General features: G+C 27.1%; 3 protein-coding genes across 5 annotated transcripts; 2 read left to right on the top strand and 1 right to left on the bottom strand.

Annotated features, from left to right (window-relative positions):
• Positions 1–3,190: 3,190 nt before the first annotated feature.
• Positions 3,191–6,706, bottom strand: LOC130678033 (uncharacterized). Its single transcript, XM_057485016.1, has 5 exons — positions 6,548–6,706; positions 6,192–6,473; positions 5,873–6,082; positions 3,560–3,733; positions 3,191–3,477 (listed from the first exon to the last, which is right to left on the bottom strand). The coding sequence occupies exons 1-5, from the start codon at positions 6,596–6,598 to the stop codon at positions 3,301–3,303; spliced, it is 894 nt and encodes a 297-aa protein (XP_057340999.1). The 5' UTR covers positions 6,599–6,706; the 3' UTR covers positions 3,191–3,300.
• A 2,008-nt stretch (positions 6,707–8,714) lies between these two features.
• Positions 8,715–9,523, top strand: LOC130678038 (thyroid transcription factor 1-associated protein 26 homolog). The gene is made up of 3 exons (XM_057485026.1): positions 8,715–8,910; positions 9,013–9,124; positions 9,208–9,523. Exons 1-3 carry the CDS (start codon positions 8,787–8,789, stop codon positions 9,434–9,436), a joined length of 465 nt encoding a protein of 154 aa, XP_057341009.1. The 5' UTR covers positions 8,715–8,786; the 3' UTR covers positions 9,437–9,523.
• Positions 9,524–10,112: 589 nt separating this feature from the next.
• On the top strand, positions 10,113–17,603 carry LOC130678020 (AP-2 complex subunit alpha). 3 transcript variants are annotated; one of them, XM_057484993.1, is made up of 9 exons: positions 10,113–10,258; positions 11,150–11,238; positions 12,523–12,734; positions 12,813–13,006; positions 13,606–15,276; positions 15,370–15,626; positions 15,700–15,844; positions 15,927–16,134; positions 17,278–17,603. In XM_057484993.1, exons 2-9 carry the CDS (start codon positions 11,175–11,177, stop codon positions 17,353–17,355), a joined length of 2,829 nt encoding a protein of 942 aa, XP_057340976.1. In that variant the 5' UTR covers positions 10,113–10,258; positions 11,150–11,174; the 3' UTR covers positions 17,356–17,603. The 3 variants fall into 3 exon arrangements, with proteins under 3 accessions (XP_057340976.1, XP_057340974.1, XP_057340975.1); XM_057484991.1 differs by having other exon boundaries at positions 15,358–15,626; XM_057484992.1 differs by lacking the exon at positions 10,113–10,258 and adding an exon at positions 10,790–10,916 and having other exon boundaries at positions 15,358–15,626.
• Positions 17,604–18,151: the final 548 nt, after the last annotated feature.

Genomic DNA, 18,151 nt, shown 5'->3' with positions numbered 1-18,151 from the left:
TTTTTTATCTTAAACGTCCACTTAAACTTTATACTCATGTACTTTTAGTGTATGGGAAATTTAGATAAACATTTAAGGAATTTTTGTATTTTTCTATGTTATTATATATACTTGTATATATATAATCAATGCCACGCTCTACATACGATTTTGTAATGATGACTAATCCGATGGAATTCAAATAGAAAACGAATTCCATTTTTATAAATTACATACATGAGATAATACTTATTTATACAATTAAAAATAATTTTCCTAATTTGATACTTACAAACATTCTACACATGATTCATCGCACTTAACGTTATTCTATTTTTAAAACAAAGATTTTGGAGCAATTTTATTCTTTCGAAATTTTGTATTAAAAATTTTTTTTTTTCCATTGCAATAAATTTTGACTAAACCATATGAAATAAATAAATACTTTTAAAAATAAGATACAAAATACATAATCATCAACTCTCGGGAGTAAGAATGTCATTAGCGCACGACTGCTAAATAATAATACAAGGCCATAATATCGTTATAAGCCGGTCGTCTACTTTAACTTAAACGTAAATTAAAACCCATTTTACTCAAACTCGACTCTTATAAAGAGAAAAAAAATTAATCATCAACTACAGGCATCGTGCCCACCTGAAATAAAAGTATGATTTTATCTGTTACATATTTCAAGTAGGCGTCTTCAATGCCGAGGTCACTATAATTTTTATTTATTTATTTTTCATCTATATATAAATGTATATATTTATTTATAAAATATGAAAACAATCAGAATATTAATAATAATTATTTTCGAGAAAGATCGAGAAAATAAGCGTTGGCATATGCTGATTCTTTATATGTGTAATGTATCTCGGAATAAACACGTGACGATACAAGCATATTAACTCACATCAGTGAGAAGCTGTGATGCGCCTCTATTTTGCATCATAATATACTTATACATCTGTACTAGTTCGTATACAAACCCAATACAAGCTAAGGCTCCTCCGCAATTTGTGTTACTATGTAATACAGATATGAGGTGTCATGCTATTTTAAATCACTTCTATAACTTTTATTTTTCGTCTGCCCAAATAATTTCAATGAATTGACGTACCACTGATAATTTTAAACTTCTCAATTTAATAAATTAGTTTCTCGGTAACTAATTAGTGTTTGATTCACAGAAAACTATTAATTTAATTAAAGAAACATTAATAAGACAGAATTATACACATGTATAAAATTAACAATATTAGAATGTAATTACAATAAATATGATGCAATAAAATAAATTAATTATTTATAATGATTAACGATGATGCATTGACTAATTTATATATATATATATATATATATATATATATATATATATATATATATATATACATAAAGGTATGTTTGGGAATCAATTGGTAATTCATTAAACAAAATCAACTTGAGTTGATGGACTTAAAAAGGTAAAGTTGTCATGTACTTTGCAACAAAAGTGTGTCAATGCCAGTGAAAGATTCACGATCGATTCAATTTATAATATATATGTATGTATATGTTTGTATAAGCAAAAGACCCGATCTATATTTCTTAAGTTACATCCTCGTAATGTTATTAATGTTTTTAATATTTTATTTTTACGTTTTTTGTGTGTATTGACTTATTTCTCTTGCGTGGGAGAACTTGTATGTATCATGACGTCATTGTTCAGGGAAGACAACAAATCGATATAGAACTGGCGTCACAAAAACTCTTACAAAACTCCTTAGATGGTAAATTAGATACGGTAAATTTCATTTTTTGTTTCTTTTTTTTACCTACAAATTAAATATGACCAATTTTTTTTTTATGAATATGCAGTTTGATTCCGTTTACAAACACTGTCGAAAATCGGGCGTAAATACGGATTCTATTTCAATCTGAATTCACTCCGTCATTCGAAGTTTCAGAGTTTTGGAGTTAAAACAAAGTCACTCCGCGTACAGAGTACATAGGGAATTTTTTTTTCAGTGAAGTCATTTCGGAGTAATGTGTCAGGAGCATGTGTGTTTGCTGAAGAGTTATAGAATTTTAATCGAATAACATTATTTTTTAAATCTATCAACTTTGAGCTTCGATATCACTTAAACGGTTGGATTTACGAAAAAAGTGTAAGAAACCTTTTTTTAAGAGCGATAAATTTCCTATAAGAAAGTTTATAGCGCTTAATTCTATGTCTATGTGTTAGAGAGTAATATAATTTCAAACAAAAACGCCAATTTTTTTAAACAAATCAAACTTTGACCTTCAATATCTTTCAAATGGTTGGATTCACGAAAAAAACATAAGAGACCTTTTCTGAAGAGCGATAAACTTCCTACTATAATTAGTATTTGTCATTGCTGTACATTTATTTTTAAGCAAGTAATAATACTTTTCTCATTGTACTAAAATAGGAAAGTATCATTACTTAGGCAGGGTTAAACGGCATTAGAATATTTTTTTTTACCTTTTTTTATTATTTTTGGATCACAAATAAATGATTCACATCATGGCCAAGTAAAAAAATCTAATTTGGGAAATAACGGACACTCTATTCCAGAGTTTTATAAAAATTCACTCCGCATACGGAGTAAATTTAGAGTTTGTTTTTCAGCGGAGTGATTTTGTTGTGATCTGGATTTTATTTAAATCCACATTCACTCTGCTTTAGAATTTTAATATTAAAATAATTTCCTTTTAGGAGTTAATTTCACTCCAAACTGGAGTTTCAATATTAAAATAAACTTTGGAGTAAATTTCACTCCAAGGGAATTAAATAAATAAACAGTCATCTGCTTCACATTTACTCCGGATTTGATCCACGTTCACTCCGTACATTTTTATAGTGTAGAACAAAGTTTTCTTCACTATTAGCGATTATTTCTTAAACTCAACGGAAACATGATATTATTTAGTGGATTTAAATATACAAAATTTATAACTAATATGTCCAGTGCTGGAAGTGTTGATTTTTTTTTGATTCAATGGAAAATTAATTTGTCAATTATTAATAATTATAATAATTAATATTTTTAATAAACCAATTATTTAATTCGATTAATATTTTTCGACTTTTGTACTTTTTTCAACTATTTTTTATTGTTAGTATGTCTGCGAAATTTTATCCGCAGACATTAAAAAGTTTCATTTATAATTAATATCGATATTTTTTATTTAATAAATAAAAATAATTGATGTTGATTTTATTTTAAATTAAACATAATAAATAAAATAATATTTTCAAATAATTTTTTTCGTTAACTTTTAATCAACTATTCAGATTTAATTATTTTAAATAATTTAGTCCGCAGTACAATCGTCTTCTTTTGAAATTTCAAATACAAAATAAAGGATCAAAGCTCCTGTAGTGTCTGGTGTATCTAATTGATAATATAATAGGTAATGACCACAAGGCATTTTTTTATTAAACGTCAGCAGATACGGATTAATATTTTTTGGCGTCGAAAATCTCGAACCCTTCAACAAAAAAATAATTTAAATCATATATTGCAGAAATCACAAATAATAAACAAATAAGATAATAAGATAATTAAATTACTCCATTTATAGGGCAACTCGAGTCATCTAAAATAGCAGATTTCAATATTTTTAATAAATTATCTGCAATCGATCTCTTTGTATGTGACTCACAAATATCTTTCATATTCCCATCAGCAGTATTATCCGTAGAATCGTAAATATCATTTTTACCATTTTTTAATGATACTTTAGCCTGTTAAATAAAAGATTTATCGCGTTACTAATTCCAAAATGACTTATATTGTTCTACGCCCTTTTGGCTTTAGGAAACTCTCTAAAGCCAAAAAAGCATATAATTGTTTTTACACTGCCAATTGTTTTGTAGACTTACTTTACAGCTAAAAATTTTTTTTCAAATTTTCAGCTTTATAATAACCCTACAATATCATTAGCAATTAAAAAAAAAATGATTCGCCCTTTTGGTTTTAAACTTAGTGACTAAAACCAAAAGGGCGTAGAAAAATATAAGTCATTTTGAAATTAGTGACGCGATATTGGTAAGAATAATTTTTTACTTTCCCGCTAAGAAAATTAAAAAAAAAAAAAAGGACGTTATTGATTTCGGTCCGATTTTTAAAAACCGACTTTTGAACTTTGACAACAAATTTTTGAGGTCCTAGGAAGCAATTCTACCTAATTTTCAAATTATTTTCGAGTGTACGTACGTACACGGAAAGAAAATTATAGCAGCGGTTCCCATAATTTTGTGAAATTTTTTCCTATACCAACATAGGAATTACGACCATAAATTATGGGAGCGGTTCCTATAATTATAGGAATGTTTCCCATAATTATAGGAATAGTTCCTATAATTATGGGAATGATACCCATAACACTATAGGAATGGTTCCTATAATTATAGGAATGGTTCCTATAATTTATAGGAATACTTTCTATAATATTATAGGAACCATTCCCATTATATTATGGGAATGGTTCCTATAATAGTATGGGAACTATTCCCATAATATTATGGGAATGATTCCCATAATGCAATTGGAATGGTTCCTATACCATTATGGGAATCATTCCCATAATATTATGGGAATAGTTCCCATACTATTATAGGAACCATTCCTATAATATTATGGGAATGGTTCCCATATTATCATGAAAAAATTAATTTAAAGAAGTGTGGTAATCACTTCTATAATACACAGAAATATTATTAAACATAAAAACAAAAATTCAAAAATTGAAAAAAAAAATCGTATTCGGCCAAAAAACATTAAAATTTTTAACAAGAATTTTTTGTCAGCACAAAACATTCAAGAAAATTCAAATTTTGGGAAATTTCTACACTATTGTGCAAAAAAAGAATTTTATGATATTATAGGGATGGTTCCCATAACATTATGGGAATAGTTCCCATAATATTATAGGAATAGTTCCTATACCAATATAGGAACCATTCCCATAATGGTATGGGAATCATTCCCATACTATTATGGGAATGGTTCCTATATTGGTATAGGAACTATTCCTATAATATTATGGGAACCATTCCCATAATGGTATGGGAACCATTCCTATATCATTATGGGAACCATTCCCATAATGGTATGGGAACTATTCTCATACTATTATGGGGATGGTTCCCATAATATATGGGAACCATTCCTATAGTAGTATAGGTACTATTCCCATACCATTATGGGAACCATTCCCATAACGCATAGGAAAACTTCCCATAATTTTCTTTCCGTGTACGTATGTATGTAAATATTCTATCTTTTGAACGGATTAACCGATTTTGAACTTTAATGCAGCATTCAAAGCAGATTATCAATTCCTAAATTCTGTGAAAAATAAAGCTTGATCATTATAGTATATTTCCGGTTATTCCAATAATAAAATTTTTTTAAAAATGTTTTTTTCGGATAATTTTTGTCATGATCTGTGCATTGATTTTAAAATTTAATCAGCTCTAAAACTCTAAAATACGAATTGAATGCTGTCTTAAACAACGGAATCGGATCATTTGTTCAAGAGAGGTTGTCAAAGAAAAAATTTCAAAAAAGTTATTTTTTCGAATACCATCAAAATTGTTGAACTTATTAATTCTAAAAATTTGCAAACATTAGAAATTTAAAAACTGCTTCAGATATCGCATTGTACATCATAGTCGATTGATTAGTTCAAAAAATATTGGCGAAAAAAAATTTTTAAAATAACATTTTTTCCAATTAATTTTGATTTTTTGTAGATCAAAGAAGGATGTAACTTTTTACGGGCTCAAGAAGCTTAAAAACAGCGGGAAGTTTCGGAGCTGACCCACAGGGTCAACCGTTTTCCAGATTTTTTGTACCGCTTCAATGCTTTCCATACTCACTATTTTAAGTGAACTTTCATCATCAACGGTTTTAGTAAATTCAATATAATCATGTGAATTTTTGTTATCATTATCTGGTTCGGCTTTGAAATATTCATTTTCTTTTATGGTCATAACAGTTCTGTTTAAATTTATCTTGTAAACAATTTTAGGTTTTTCTGTTTCATTCACTGAGCCTCTGCTTTTATCAACGCAATTTACTCCAGGCATCTAATGAATAATTTTTTAACTTAAATATATTACATAATTGGTATTGATAGTAATAATATTAATGTAGTAAAATATTTATTAGTTTATATTTTTATATAAAAACAAATACTGTAATATCGCCATCTCCATATCCCTCAAATTCTCCATATCCACCAGGTCCACTTTTAGCACGATGTATATTCAAATCGTCATAAATATAACTTTTTTGCTTCTCGAATAAATCTTGATAACAACTACATGATGGTAAATAAGCATCATTAAACAATGGTCCTTGTCGTGCATTCGTAAATCCAATACCACCATAAATAATTTTTCCAATACCACAGGGTGAATCTAGATCCTCCGAAATACCAACTCCAGTATTTTCGTCGCTATCATCCTCCGGAACTCCCTAAATTAATAATTATTAAACTGTTATAGTAAATCCTAATATCAATTTTTTTTATTAATTATTTGCGCACTTACCAAAGTGCCTAATATTCCAGTATAGATTAAAACAAAAATAATGGACCACATTTTATATAAAATAAAATATTGAAGTAACTAAAAATTAAAAAATTTTAAAGTTATAAGAAATACTAAACTTCTCTGATGGTCAATAGACAACTCGTTCAACTTGATACTTTATCAGTTTAAAATTATGTATAATTAAAGTAATTATTTTTGTAGTGCATTTATAACGCTAACTTTACGTGACGTATTAACACGCTATCGTGCTCAAGCTAAGATAACGAAAAATTTTTTAAAATCTATTTTACTTATTTTTACGGAAAAAAAAAAGAAATGTTGCTTCAACAGGAATAGGTCCTGTAGCATGAGTTTGTCGCTGCAACAGGACAAGTCTTGTAGCTACTGCATTCTTGATTCAGAAATCTAATTTGAAATAATTCAAACACGATCCAAAACAATTCAAAGTTGGCAAAATTGACTATATATAGATATTAGACTGATTCAAAAAAATCGACTAATTTTTTTTTTTCTCCATTATATCGAAAATATTGTTGGAAATGACGAAAAAAAAATACTGTGAAAGTTTGAGCTCTTAATATTAATATTAACAACTGCCGCGTCGCAATTTTCTATTTCCCATTTAAATAACATGGAAACATTTATTTTTTAAGCTTTGGAATTTTGTAGCTCACGGTGGGACAAATACTTTTGAATGTTCAAGACATATTCTTATGGGAAATTTGACGCTCTACAAAAAAGGTCTCTTATAATTTTTCGATATTTTAATTTCTTCGAAAGTAATTCGAAGTTAAATGTAGATTGACGATAAATTTCTACATTTTTTTAATTTTTTGACGCAACCATCAACTTTATCGGAAAATTTTACAGGACATTTTTTGTAGAGCCTTTTACTTCCTACAACTTATTTCAAAGAAAATTTTTGATATTTCTCACAAGTCGTAAGTTATTCGCAATTAACTGAAAATTTAATATAATTAATTTTAAGCAAAAAAATTTAGGTTATTTAAGAAAATTTTCAGTTAATTGCAAATAACATACGACTTATGAGAAATGTCGATAATTTTTTTTGAGAAAAGTTGTAGGAAATAAAATGCTCTACAAAAAATGTCCTATAAAATTTTCCGATAAAGTTGATGGTTGCGTCAAAAAATTAAAAAAATGTAAAAATTTATCGTCAATCTAACTTTAACTTTGAATAACTTTTGAAGAAATAAAAATATCGAAAAATTATAAGACACCTTTTTTATAGAGCGTCAAATTTCCCATAAGAATATGTCTTGAACATTTAAAAGTATTGGTCCCACCGAGAGCTACAAAATTCCAAAGCTCAAAAAATAAATTTTCCCATGTTATTTAAACGGGAAATAGAAAATTGCGATGCGGCAGTTGTTAATATTAATATTAAAAGCTCAAACTTTCACAGTAATTTTTTTTCGTCATTTCCAACAATATTTTCGATATAATGAAGAAAAAAAAAATTAGTCGATTTTTTTAATCAGTCTAATAGATATACACTTTAGCATGAATTGAATTATTTCAAATTAGATTTCTGAATCAAGGATACTTGGCTTTGTGACATCTATAAGATAGAAGTTTTGAGGCTGTTTTTTGATCTATCGATAAGTCACCAAAACATTGACAAAGCGATTAAAAATTTACATCACCGAAAAAATATCTGCTTAAAAGACTTGACACAAGTGACGGCAAAAATTAAATTACAGGACGGAAAAAAAGAAGAAAAATTTCCTATGACTCCTAGGACCAACATCTGTATGTCTTATTTTTATAAAAAAACTTGGCTTTAAGACATAAAAAATATTTGTCTTGTCCTTTTAAAAGACATCTTTATGACATCTTAAAGTGGTCTCTGTGCTACTTGGGAAGTCTCAATACCGGTAATTATAAAAAATGTAGTATGTAGCATGAAACTGAACATGATTTTAGTTTTCGTGTAATGCCAGTCAACCTCACTCTTATCTGGAATCGTTTATTTTATACCTGATCACACAATATACTATTTTAAATTAAACCGCCAATTTTTGTCATTGTGGTTGACGTGTTTTCTGAAAAGTTTACATTTTTAAAAATAACCATCAGTCGGTTACTTAACTAGTTAATTTACCAGCTCAAAAATATATACGAACAAAATACGCGAGTTCTTTAAATATAATGTTTTTTTTACGACATCATGTTGATCCGGTCATAATTTTTATTATTATTTATATTTCAAAAAATGGGTCGTGCAAATAATCAAGAAGGCAACAAAAATGTTAAACATTCTCCGGATAAATTGAATAAAACTAAAATATTTGATAAGAAAAAATATAGAGAAACTAAATACAGTAATCAGCACAAAAGTAAGTTGTGGTTATGTTTTCTACATTTATTTGTTTATTTTAATAAATTTTAATTATGTAGAATATGATATTTATAAATTTACTGTCGTTAATTTATTCCAGTTAATAAATGGGAGTCGGAGAGAAAACAAAAATTTTTACGCGAATTAAAGAACGACACAGACGTGTCTAAAAAATTCAAGACTTCATTCGCTGCCAAAACACGTGGAAATCAGTAAGTAATTTTACTAACTATTGATTTAACAATAAACTTTTACTTGTCAACAAATATCAATTGTGTTTTTTTTTATTTTCTAGAAAGTTTAATAAAAATCAAGAGTTGAAACAAAAAGTGTTGAGTGAAAAATTAAAAAAGAAAGAAGAAATTCAACGAAAACAATTGGAAAAAGAGAAAGCACTAAAAAAGTATAAAGAAAAAAGAGCTGAAACTTATAAAAAATTATGCAAAAAAACTAAAAAAGGTCAACCTGTTATGAAAGATCGTATGGAACTTTTATTACAAAAAATTCAATCAACTATTAAATAATGAAATACTTAGAATGTTTATTTTAATTTAACTAATTTATATTATACATTAAATTATAATTTATTAATAAAATTCAAAAAATATCTTTATTCGAATTTAATTTTATTTTTATCATTAATTACCAAAAATTTATTATTATGATCCTGAAATTAATGAGTGTGAATATAACAGACAATTGTCAATTTTTTAAATTTTAGAACAAATGAATAAAATGTAAATAGAGTAAAAATTACAAAATGCAATATCCGTCCGCGCATTTTTTTCAATTTCATTATTTTAATTAATTTATTTGTTTATTTCAAATTTATAAATTGTCTGATGTCTGTTACATTCACACTCATTTGAAATTATCCGACACCTAATAATTTTTGAGTTTTTTAAAAACGATAAATTAAAAAAAATATATATTTCACAAAATTGCACCTATTGTTTTCTTAATTGTCTATATTCGCATATTTTTAGTTTTTTTTTTTTTTTGCAATTGATTTGTTGTAAGAAAAATTCGAAAATGATTAATTGTCTGCTAACTTTAGGATCATTTATTATTACATGAAATATTTCTAAGATTATAAAATTTAAATGTTGGCGGTAAAAATTTCAAAGCATGCGCATTAAAAATGACGCACGCGCGGGCGTTGAATCTGCGCAACCGATGAAACTCGTACATTAACGAAGCTCCAAAGCTCGTACCGTCATACTAGTCAACGGTTGCAAATGGCGACAGCCACTAAATTCGTGGCAACGACATACATTTAATTATTTAATTTTTTTTTGGGTGTTAACCAGTTAAGCAGTTCGCGTAATTGTTCTTCTCCCAAATCGGTATGTTAACAGTATTTATAACCACTCAAAAAATCTAAATACTTGGTCTTATTTATTAAAAAAATTTATAGAAAGTAAACAGGGAGGGTTTCGGCAAATTCCTCGCATGGTACATTTTTATTCCACTCTCTAACGTCCGTTTTTTTTTTTATCCATTTAAATCTGTAAATTTAAATGGATTAAAAAAAATATTAATGACAAGTATAATTATAAAATAAGTAACGATATTTCGATTGTTTAAAGTACAAGACAAGACAATTAACAGAATTATCTGCAATTGTAGTTTATATTTAAGTAATTTAAGACAGAACAGAAAATTCCAAGTTGGTTCTTGGGTTGTCTCGTTCATACTTGAAGCACCAGTCGCTCGATCTTTGACTTTTGGATGATGCGCGCGCGAGAGCACGACCTGCTGTCAAAATTTTAATTCTCGTCTGTCAAAATTGGGTCGCAATAAATTATTTACTAAACCGGCAATATATTAGAATAAAAACTAAATACAAATACTATAAATTTACAGACACAATTTACTTTATTTTAAAAAAAAAATAATCATTTTTATTTACTGAAAGTATGTTAAGAATTTTTCATGCTCGGCAATTATCGTTAGCTACTACCTAATGATATTGATTACTAAATTTTGATCTCATATATATAGGTATGTGTATATATATACTCATATATATTTGGATTATTATAAAAATACAATTGCTCGACAAGTGGATAATGAGGGACCTGATATTGATTTTATTTCATTTATTTTTTCTTCTCTTCTCTTCTCTTCTTATTAAACTATTTATTTAGATCGGTCTATTTATAGAACTAGTGTTATAATTTATTTAAATGTATGATTAGTTTATGATTATTTTTTTTACGGTTTTTTATCATCAGGTGGTTCTAAGCTGAAGATAGCAAGATGCCGGCCGTACGTGGGGATGGCATGCGTGGACTCGCTGTATTCATTTCAGATATTAGAAATTGTAAGTTTAATTTTTTCTTTTATTTATTTATTTAATTATCTTATTATCTTTACGATTATGTCGATGTTAAAATTATATAATTGAGTTGTAATTTTAATTTGCTCCAAAAATAATAAAAAAAAATTATTATTCTTAAAATTGGAGCAAATTTGTCGGATACTGAGTTAGTTGAGGAACTTTGATGAAAGATAAAACAATAATAGCTAATTGTAGTGTAATTTAATAATTATACTTATGAAAGATTTGTTGATAGTAAATTTATAATTATGAAAATGTATAATAAGTTAAATAATAACATAAAATTAAATTATTATATTTTTATTTCAATTGAAATCTACAATAGTAAAAAAAAATTTTTTTTATTGTCAATTAACGAATTAGATAAAAAAAAAATTTAGACAAAGTTTTAATTAATAATTGAATGAGATTGTGATTTATTAAATTAATTTATTTAAATAGTAAAAATAATGAGTATAAATATAGCAGACAGACAAATTTAAAATTATAAATGCACTTATCAATTTTTTAATTTTTTAAATGCGCATTTTTAAAAAATTTTATTTTATCAATTATTTACTCTATTTATTAATAATTTTAATTTTGTCTGATGCCTGCTACATTCTCACTCATTAAAAATAAATCGTTTTATAGCAGAAAATTGTGATAAAATTTAAGCTTAAATCATATGAATTATTTATATGGATTTCGTAACATATAATATATATTATTAATAGGATATTGCAATTTAGTATTGAGTACAGTGTATAGTAAGAGAATTAGTTGTATACGAGTAGAGATGATTTTTTAAAATTGTATGATGCAAGTAAGAGTGTTGGTCTTTTGGGGGGCGGAGCTGTGATACAGTACTATCTACTTGATAGAAAATGCTTAAATGAATTAAATGAGACTTTTTTTTTTTATTTATTTTAATGTCCAAAATAAATAATAATAATAACAATTATGATTTATATTTACTACAAAGAAGATAAATATTATTTTCAATGAGTGTGAATGTAACAGACATCAGGCAAATTTAAAATTATAAATAAATATAGTAAATAATTAAAAAAATAATATTTATAAAAAAGCACTCATTAATTTTTTGAATTTTATTTTATAAATTATTTACTCTATTTATTTATAATTTTAAATTTGTCTGATATCTGTTCCATTCATTCTCATTATTTTTATTAATTGAATTAAAGTTGCAAAAATAATAAAAAAAAAAACAATAATAAAATTTGAATGCCATTTATTTTAAATAAATTACTTATTTATTATTAGGTAAAAGTAAAGAAGCTGAAATAAAGAGGATAAATAAAGAATTAGCAAATATAAGAAGTAAATTTAAAGGAGATAAAACTCTTGATGGATACCAAAAGAAAAAATACGTTTGTAAATTGTTATTTATATTTTTACTTGGTCATGATATTGATTTCGGACATATGGAAGCTGTTAATTTATTATCATCGAATAAATACTCTGAAAAACAAATTGTATGTATTTTAAAATATTATTTTATTAAGTTATTAATAATTATTATTAAAAATTTATTACTTTTATTTTACTTACAGGGATATTTATTTATATCAGTGCTGGTTAATACAAACAGTGATCTCATAAAATTAATAATACAAAGTATAAAAAATGATTTGGGATCTCGTAATCCAATTCACGTTAATTTAGCACTTCAGTGTATCGCTAATATCGGCAGTAAAGAAATGGCCGAGGCATTTGGAAATGAAATTCCTAAATTATTAGTATCTGGGTAAGTTACAGCTGATATATATATGAAAATTTATTTACTTAACACTTACACTTACATTTAACACTGCTTGGATCTAGTCGACTGGATATTAGGTAAAATTTTAAAGCTTAGCTTTAAAAAAAAAATATCTAGATCTCGAGTTGCTTTCATTCCACAATCTTTACATATTCAAATATTTATCGAGGGAATCGCTACCTTTTAAATGAAAAAATCCATTTTTTTTTATTTTTACGTTTTCTTGTAAAAACTTTTATTATCACAACTACGAATTTTTTTAAAAATAAACGAGTTGTAGTGCCAACAAAGTCTTTACAAACTTTTAAAACCCCAACGGAAATCACTTGCTTTTTTAGTTAACAAGTAAAGTATACCGGAAGCGTGCGTGACCATAATTTAAATAAATTTTGAGTTTTAATATCAGAATGTTAATAAAATTTTAAATTTCATATCGTGTGGCAAAGAACGATCATTTAAAACAATAATAAATTAATTACCAACACATTTAATAACATAAACTACTCTAAATAATTGTCGATTAACTATTTAAAAGGTAGCGATTCCTCAATTATTTATATTAAAAAAAAAATAAATTTATTCAGGGATACAATGGACGTAGTAAAGCAGAGTGCAGCACTCTGTCTTCTGCGACTCTTACGAACAGCCCCAGATGTAGTACCTGGTGGTGAATGGACATCACGTATCGTCCATCTGCTAAACGACCAACATCTCGGTGTAGTGACAGCAGCAGCATCACTTATCGATGCTCTAGTAAAACGCAATCCCGATGAGTACAAAGGCTGCGTTAGTCTAGCAGTATCACGTCTCAGTAGAATAGTAACATCAAGTTACACAGATTTACAAGACTACACGTATTATTTTGTCCCAGCGCCATGGCTGTCTGTTAAACTGCTGCGTCTTCTTCAAAATTATACTCCGCCAGCTGAAGATCCCGGTGTTCGTGGCCGTTTAAATGAATGCCTCGAAACAATTCTCAATAAAGCACAAGAGCCACCAAAATCCAAAAAAGTTCAGCACTCAAATGCTAAAAATGCCGTATTATTTGAAGCAATAAGTTTAATTATTCACAATGACAGTGAGCCTAATTTATTAGTACGTGCATGTAATCAACTTGGACAATTTTTATCAAATCGTGAGACAAATTTACGTTATCTTGCTCTTGAATCAATGTGTCATTTAGCAACATCGGAATTTTCACATGAAGCTGTTAAAAAACATCAAGAAGTTGTTATACTATCAATGAAAATGGAAAAAGATGTATCAGTACGGCAGCAAGCTGTTGATTTATTATACGCAATGTGTGATAAAAGTAATGCTGAAGAAATAGTACAAGAAATGTTAAATTATCTTGAAACAGCTGATTACTCAATACGTGAAGAAATGGTACTAAAAGTTGCTATACTTGCTGAGAAATATGCCACTGACTATACGTGGTATGTTGATGTCATATTAAATTTGATAAGGATAGCTGGTGATTATGTTTCTGAAGAAGTATGGTATCGTGTTATACAAATAGTTATTAATCGTGATGATGTACAAGGTTACGCTGCTAAAACTGTATTTGAAGCGCTCCAAGCACCAGCTTGCCATGAAAATATGGTTAAAGTTGGTGGTTATATACTCGGTGAATTTGGTAATTTAATTGCTGGTGATGCACGTTCATCACCAGCAGTACAATTCCAGTTATTACATTCCAAATATCATTTATGTTCACCAATGACGCGTGCACTGTTACTATCAACTTACATTAAATTTGTTAATTTATTTCCTGAAATACGTACGCAAATACAAGACGTATTTAGAACACACAGTAATTTACGTAGCGCTGATGCTGAATTACAACAGCGTGCATCTGAGTATCTACAATTGAGTATTATTGCATCTACTGATGTATTGGCAACTGTACTAGAAGAAATGCCAGCTTTTCCTGAACGTGAAAGTTCGATTTTGGCTGTTCTTAAAAAAAAGAAACCTGGACGTGTACCGGAAAATGAAATTAGAGAAAATAAAAGCCCTGCTCCTAGTGCCAATCATGAAACAACTGGTACTGCTGTTGCTTCTACTATCGGTAGTGCTGCTGCCGCTGCTAGTGTTAATAGTTCATCTGCTGATTTATTGGGATTATCAACACCGCCTTCTTCACAGCCTACCAGTAATACTGGAATGTTACTTGATGTATTAGGTGATATTTATAATGCACCAAATAAAGTTACGGCTACTAATGGAGCACAGAATTCTTATAATCCTAAAAAGTATGTATTTTTTTTTTTTTTTATAACAAAAGTATCAGGATTTCTTGATTTTTGTTATAATAATTTATAATAATTTTATAGATTCGTTTGTAGAAACAATGGAGTACTATTTGAAAATGATCTGATACAAATAGGCGTTAAATCAGAATTCCGACAGAATCTTGGACGTGTTGGTTTATTTTATGGAAATAAAACCCAGTTTGCGCTTAATAACTTCCAACCACAATTGGCTTGGTCTGATGAAAATCAATTAAAATTAGCCGTTCAAATAAAACCTGTTGATCCGGTGCTTGAAGCTGGTGCACAAATTCAACAAATGATTAATGCTGAGTGTATTGATGATTACAATGGTAATTTTATATTTCTTTAACAAACGAAAAAAAAAGAACTTTATCTTTAGAAAGTATTATTTATTTTTTTTAGATACTCCTAGTATGGTAATATCATTTACGTACAATAATATGCCACAAAAAATAACTATGAAATTACCATTAACGATAAATAAATTCTTTGAACCAACGGAAATGAATGGAGAATCATTTTTCGCGAGATGGAAAAATCTTGGCGGGTATTGTATTTTATTTTATTAATTTAATAAAAAAAAAAGAATCTTTAATTAATTAATTAAATAATAATTGTTTTGTTGACAGCGCAAATCAACAGCGTTCACAAAAAATATTCAAAGCCCAACATCCGATGGATTTAGCACAAGTCCGTACAAAATTACAAGGTTTTGGAATGCAGTTGCTTGATAATATTGATCCTAATCCTGATAACTTTGTCCTTGCTGGTATTGTTCATATGCGTGCACAACAAGTTGGTTGTTTGTTACGTCTCGAACCTAATAAGCAAGCTCAGGTAAATTACAATAAACAATATATTAATAATAATAATAATAATAATAATAATAATAATAGTTTGTAACGAAGGAAATACGGCTTTACTGATCTAATTTAATTGACATCTTTTATTATATTTCGGGTAACGTTTCGTAAAAATATTTTACATCTTCAGGCCCATATGTAAATTATTAAATACATTAACGATATAACATTATAAAATATAAACAATTAAAACAAATGAATGTATAATATTTGGGTTTTAAAAATTGACTTACATCATAAAAATGACATCAATTGAGAGCATTCTCAGACAGTGCCCCCACTTTTTTAAAAATATTCAATGACTTTCAATTGTCATAACCGTATTAAGATTTTAGTAATTAATCAAAATTAAATTAAAATCTTGATGTCAATTGGGAGTTGAACAAAATTTGTTGAATAAATTTTAGCCTAAAAAATTAAAAAATTCGAATTTTAAAATTGACGCGACGATTTTCCTAGAATCTATTCAACAAATTTTGTTTCACTCCAAATTGATATCAACTGTAAATAATTTTTTTTAAAATCTATATCTCAACGAAATTACGACTGCGTTGTCCTTTTTTAAATTAATGCTTTAATTTGTTAATTAATTGCCAAAATTTTGATACACTAATGACAGTTGAAAGTTATTGAATACTTTTAAAAAGTGGGAGGCACTGTCTTAGAATGCCCTTAATTATGAAATTCACAAGGTTCTTGGTTAATAGGTTATTATTGTGAAGTTTTAATTTAGAAGCAGTTGTTTTGATTTTTGTCAACGTTGTTTCAAGAATTTTAATAAAACAACGACAAGTTTTTTTCATCCATCGTTATTAAGCAATAATTACTTAGCTGATAATTGAGCAGTAATTAATTAACTTTAACAAAATAAAATGACAATAACTATCTACTTAGAAAAATTATATATATTTTATATTTTTTATGTATTTAACAATTTAGATATGGGTCTGAAGATGTAAAATATTTTTACAAAACGTCACTCGAAATGTAATAAAATTTGTCAATTAAACTAGATCAGTAAATCCGTATTTCCTTTATTACAAATAATATAAGACTGATTATAGAATAAAAATAATAACAGTTACATAATATTAAATAAATAAAAATAATTTAATAGATGTTCCGGTTGACTGTACGCTCGAGTAAAGAATCAATGTCGATAGAAATATGTGACCTGCTGGTAGATCAATTTTAAGCTGTTCAAAAGGTACTGATTTGTTATTCATTAATTTTAATATGATCAATATCAACAATCGTATATAATAAATATAATCTACGAGTATCAATCGAATTAAACCGTCAGATTAAAACGAAAAAGCTGGACTGACTGTTTGATTAACTTTTTAAAAATTCGTATCCAAAATAAATTTTTGATTTATTTCAGTTTATATTTTAAAACATAAAAAAAAAATTAAAAAAAAAAAAAAAAAAAAAAAAACTAAACGAATAACAAAGACAATTGGACAGTATTAGTCCAGTATTTAATTAAATAGATAACTATTGATTTAATTTAAAGGTTTATTCTTTGATTATTTTATTTTTTTTTATTGCTGTATCATTTTGTTGCTTCCGATATGTTTGTGGCAACGAATGAGGCTTTTTGCGTAATGACTAGTTGTACAATAATTAATTAATTAATTAGATCCAGCGTATTTAAATGAAGCTCAAATTTATTTTTTACCCTCTATATCTAGTTGCTAATTATTACTATCTCTGTTATACTCCCTTTTGTTTTTTTTTTTTTTCTGTTTTAATAATAATTAAGATCAACTGGCTGGTGTATTTGTTTATTGTGTAACAAAAAAAAAAAAAAGAATCAGATAAAGCCGGTATTTTTTATTTTTTAATATATTTTGTTATAAATAAAATAACTAAGTTGAGTGTCGAAAAATAATTGAATAAAAAATAATTTGTAAAGGTAGATTTCAATTGTAAATAGCAATCGTTAATAATTAAATTGTCCGATGATTATTAGAGATTAATTGATTCTT

Source organism: Microplitis mediator, chromosome 11 (assembly GCF_029852145.1).
Source record: "Microplitis mediator isolate UGA2020A chromosome 11, iyMicMedi2.1, whole genome shotgun sequence".
Taxonomy (NCBI): domain Eukaryota; kingdom Metazoa; phylum Arthropoda; class Insecta; order Hymenoptera; family Braconidae; genus Microplitis; species Microplitis mediator.
The sequence above is the reverse complement of the archived record's forward strand: the minus strand, read 5'-3'. Positions and strand labels throughout refer to the sequence as shown.

Bases quoted from the DNA above. Each gene is read 5' to 3' on its own strand.
- LOC130678038 (XM_057485026.1), top strand. From the start codon at position 8,787: ATGGGTCGTGCAAATAATCAAGAAGGCAACAAAAATGTTAAACATTCT. The intron at 8,911-9,012 runs GTAAGTTGTGGT...AATTTATTCCAG, and splicing joins ATACAGTAATCAGCACAAAA to TTAATAAATGGGAGTCGGAG. The intron at 9,125-9,207 runs GTAAGTAATTTT...TTTATTTTCTAG, and splicing joins GCCAAAACACGTGGAAATCA to AAAGTTTAATAAAAATCAAG.
- LOC130678033 (XM_057485016.1), bottom strand. From the start codon at position 6,598: ATGTGGTCCATTATTTTTGTTTTAATCTATACTGGAATATTAGGCACT. The intron at 6,083-6,191 runs GTATTTGTTTTT...ATTATTCATTAG, and splicing joins ATGGAGATGGCGATATTACA to ATGCCTGGAGTAAATTGCGT. The intron at 3,478-3,559 runs GTAATTTAATTA...TTTTTGTTGAAG, and splicing joins CGAGTTGCCCTATAAATGGA to GGTTCGAGATTTTCGACGCC.
- LOC130678020 (XM_057484991.1), top strand. From the start codon at position 11,175: ATGCCGGCCGTACGTGGGGATGGCATGCGTGGACTCGCTGTATTCATT. The intron at 11,239-12,522 runs GTAAGTTTAATT...ATTTATTATTAG, and splicing joins CATTTCAGATATTAGAAATT to GTAAAAGTAAAGAAGCTGAA. The intron at 12,735-12,812 runs GTATGTATTTTA...TTTTACTTACAG, and splicing joins AATACTCTGAAAAACAAATT to GGATATTTATTTATATCAGT.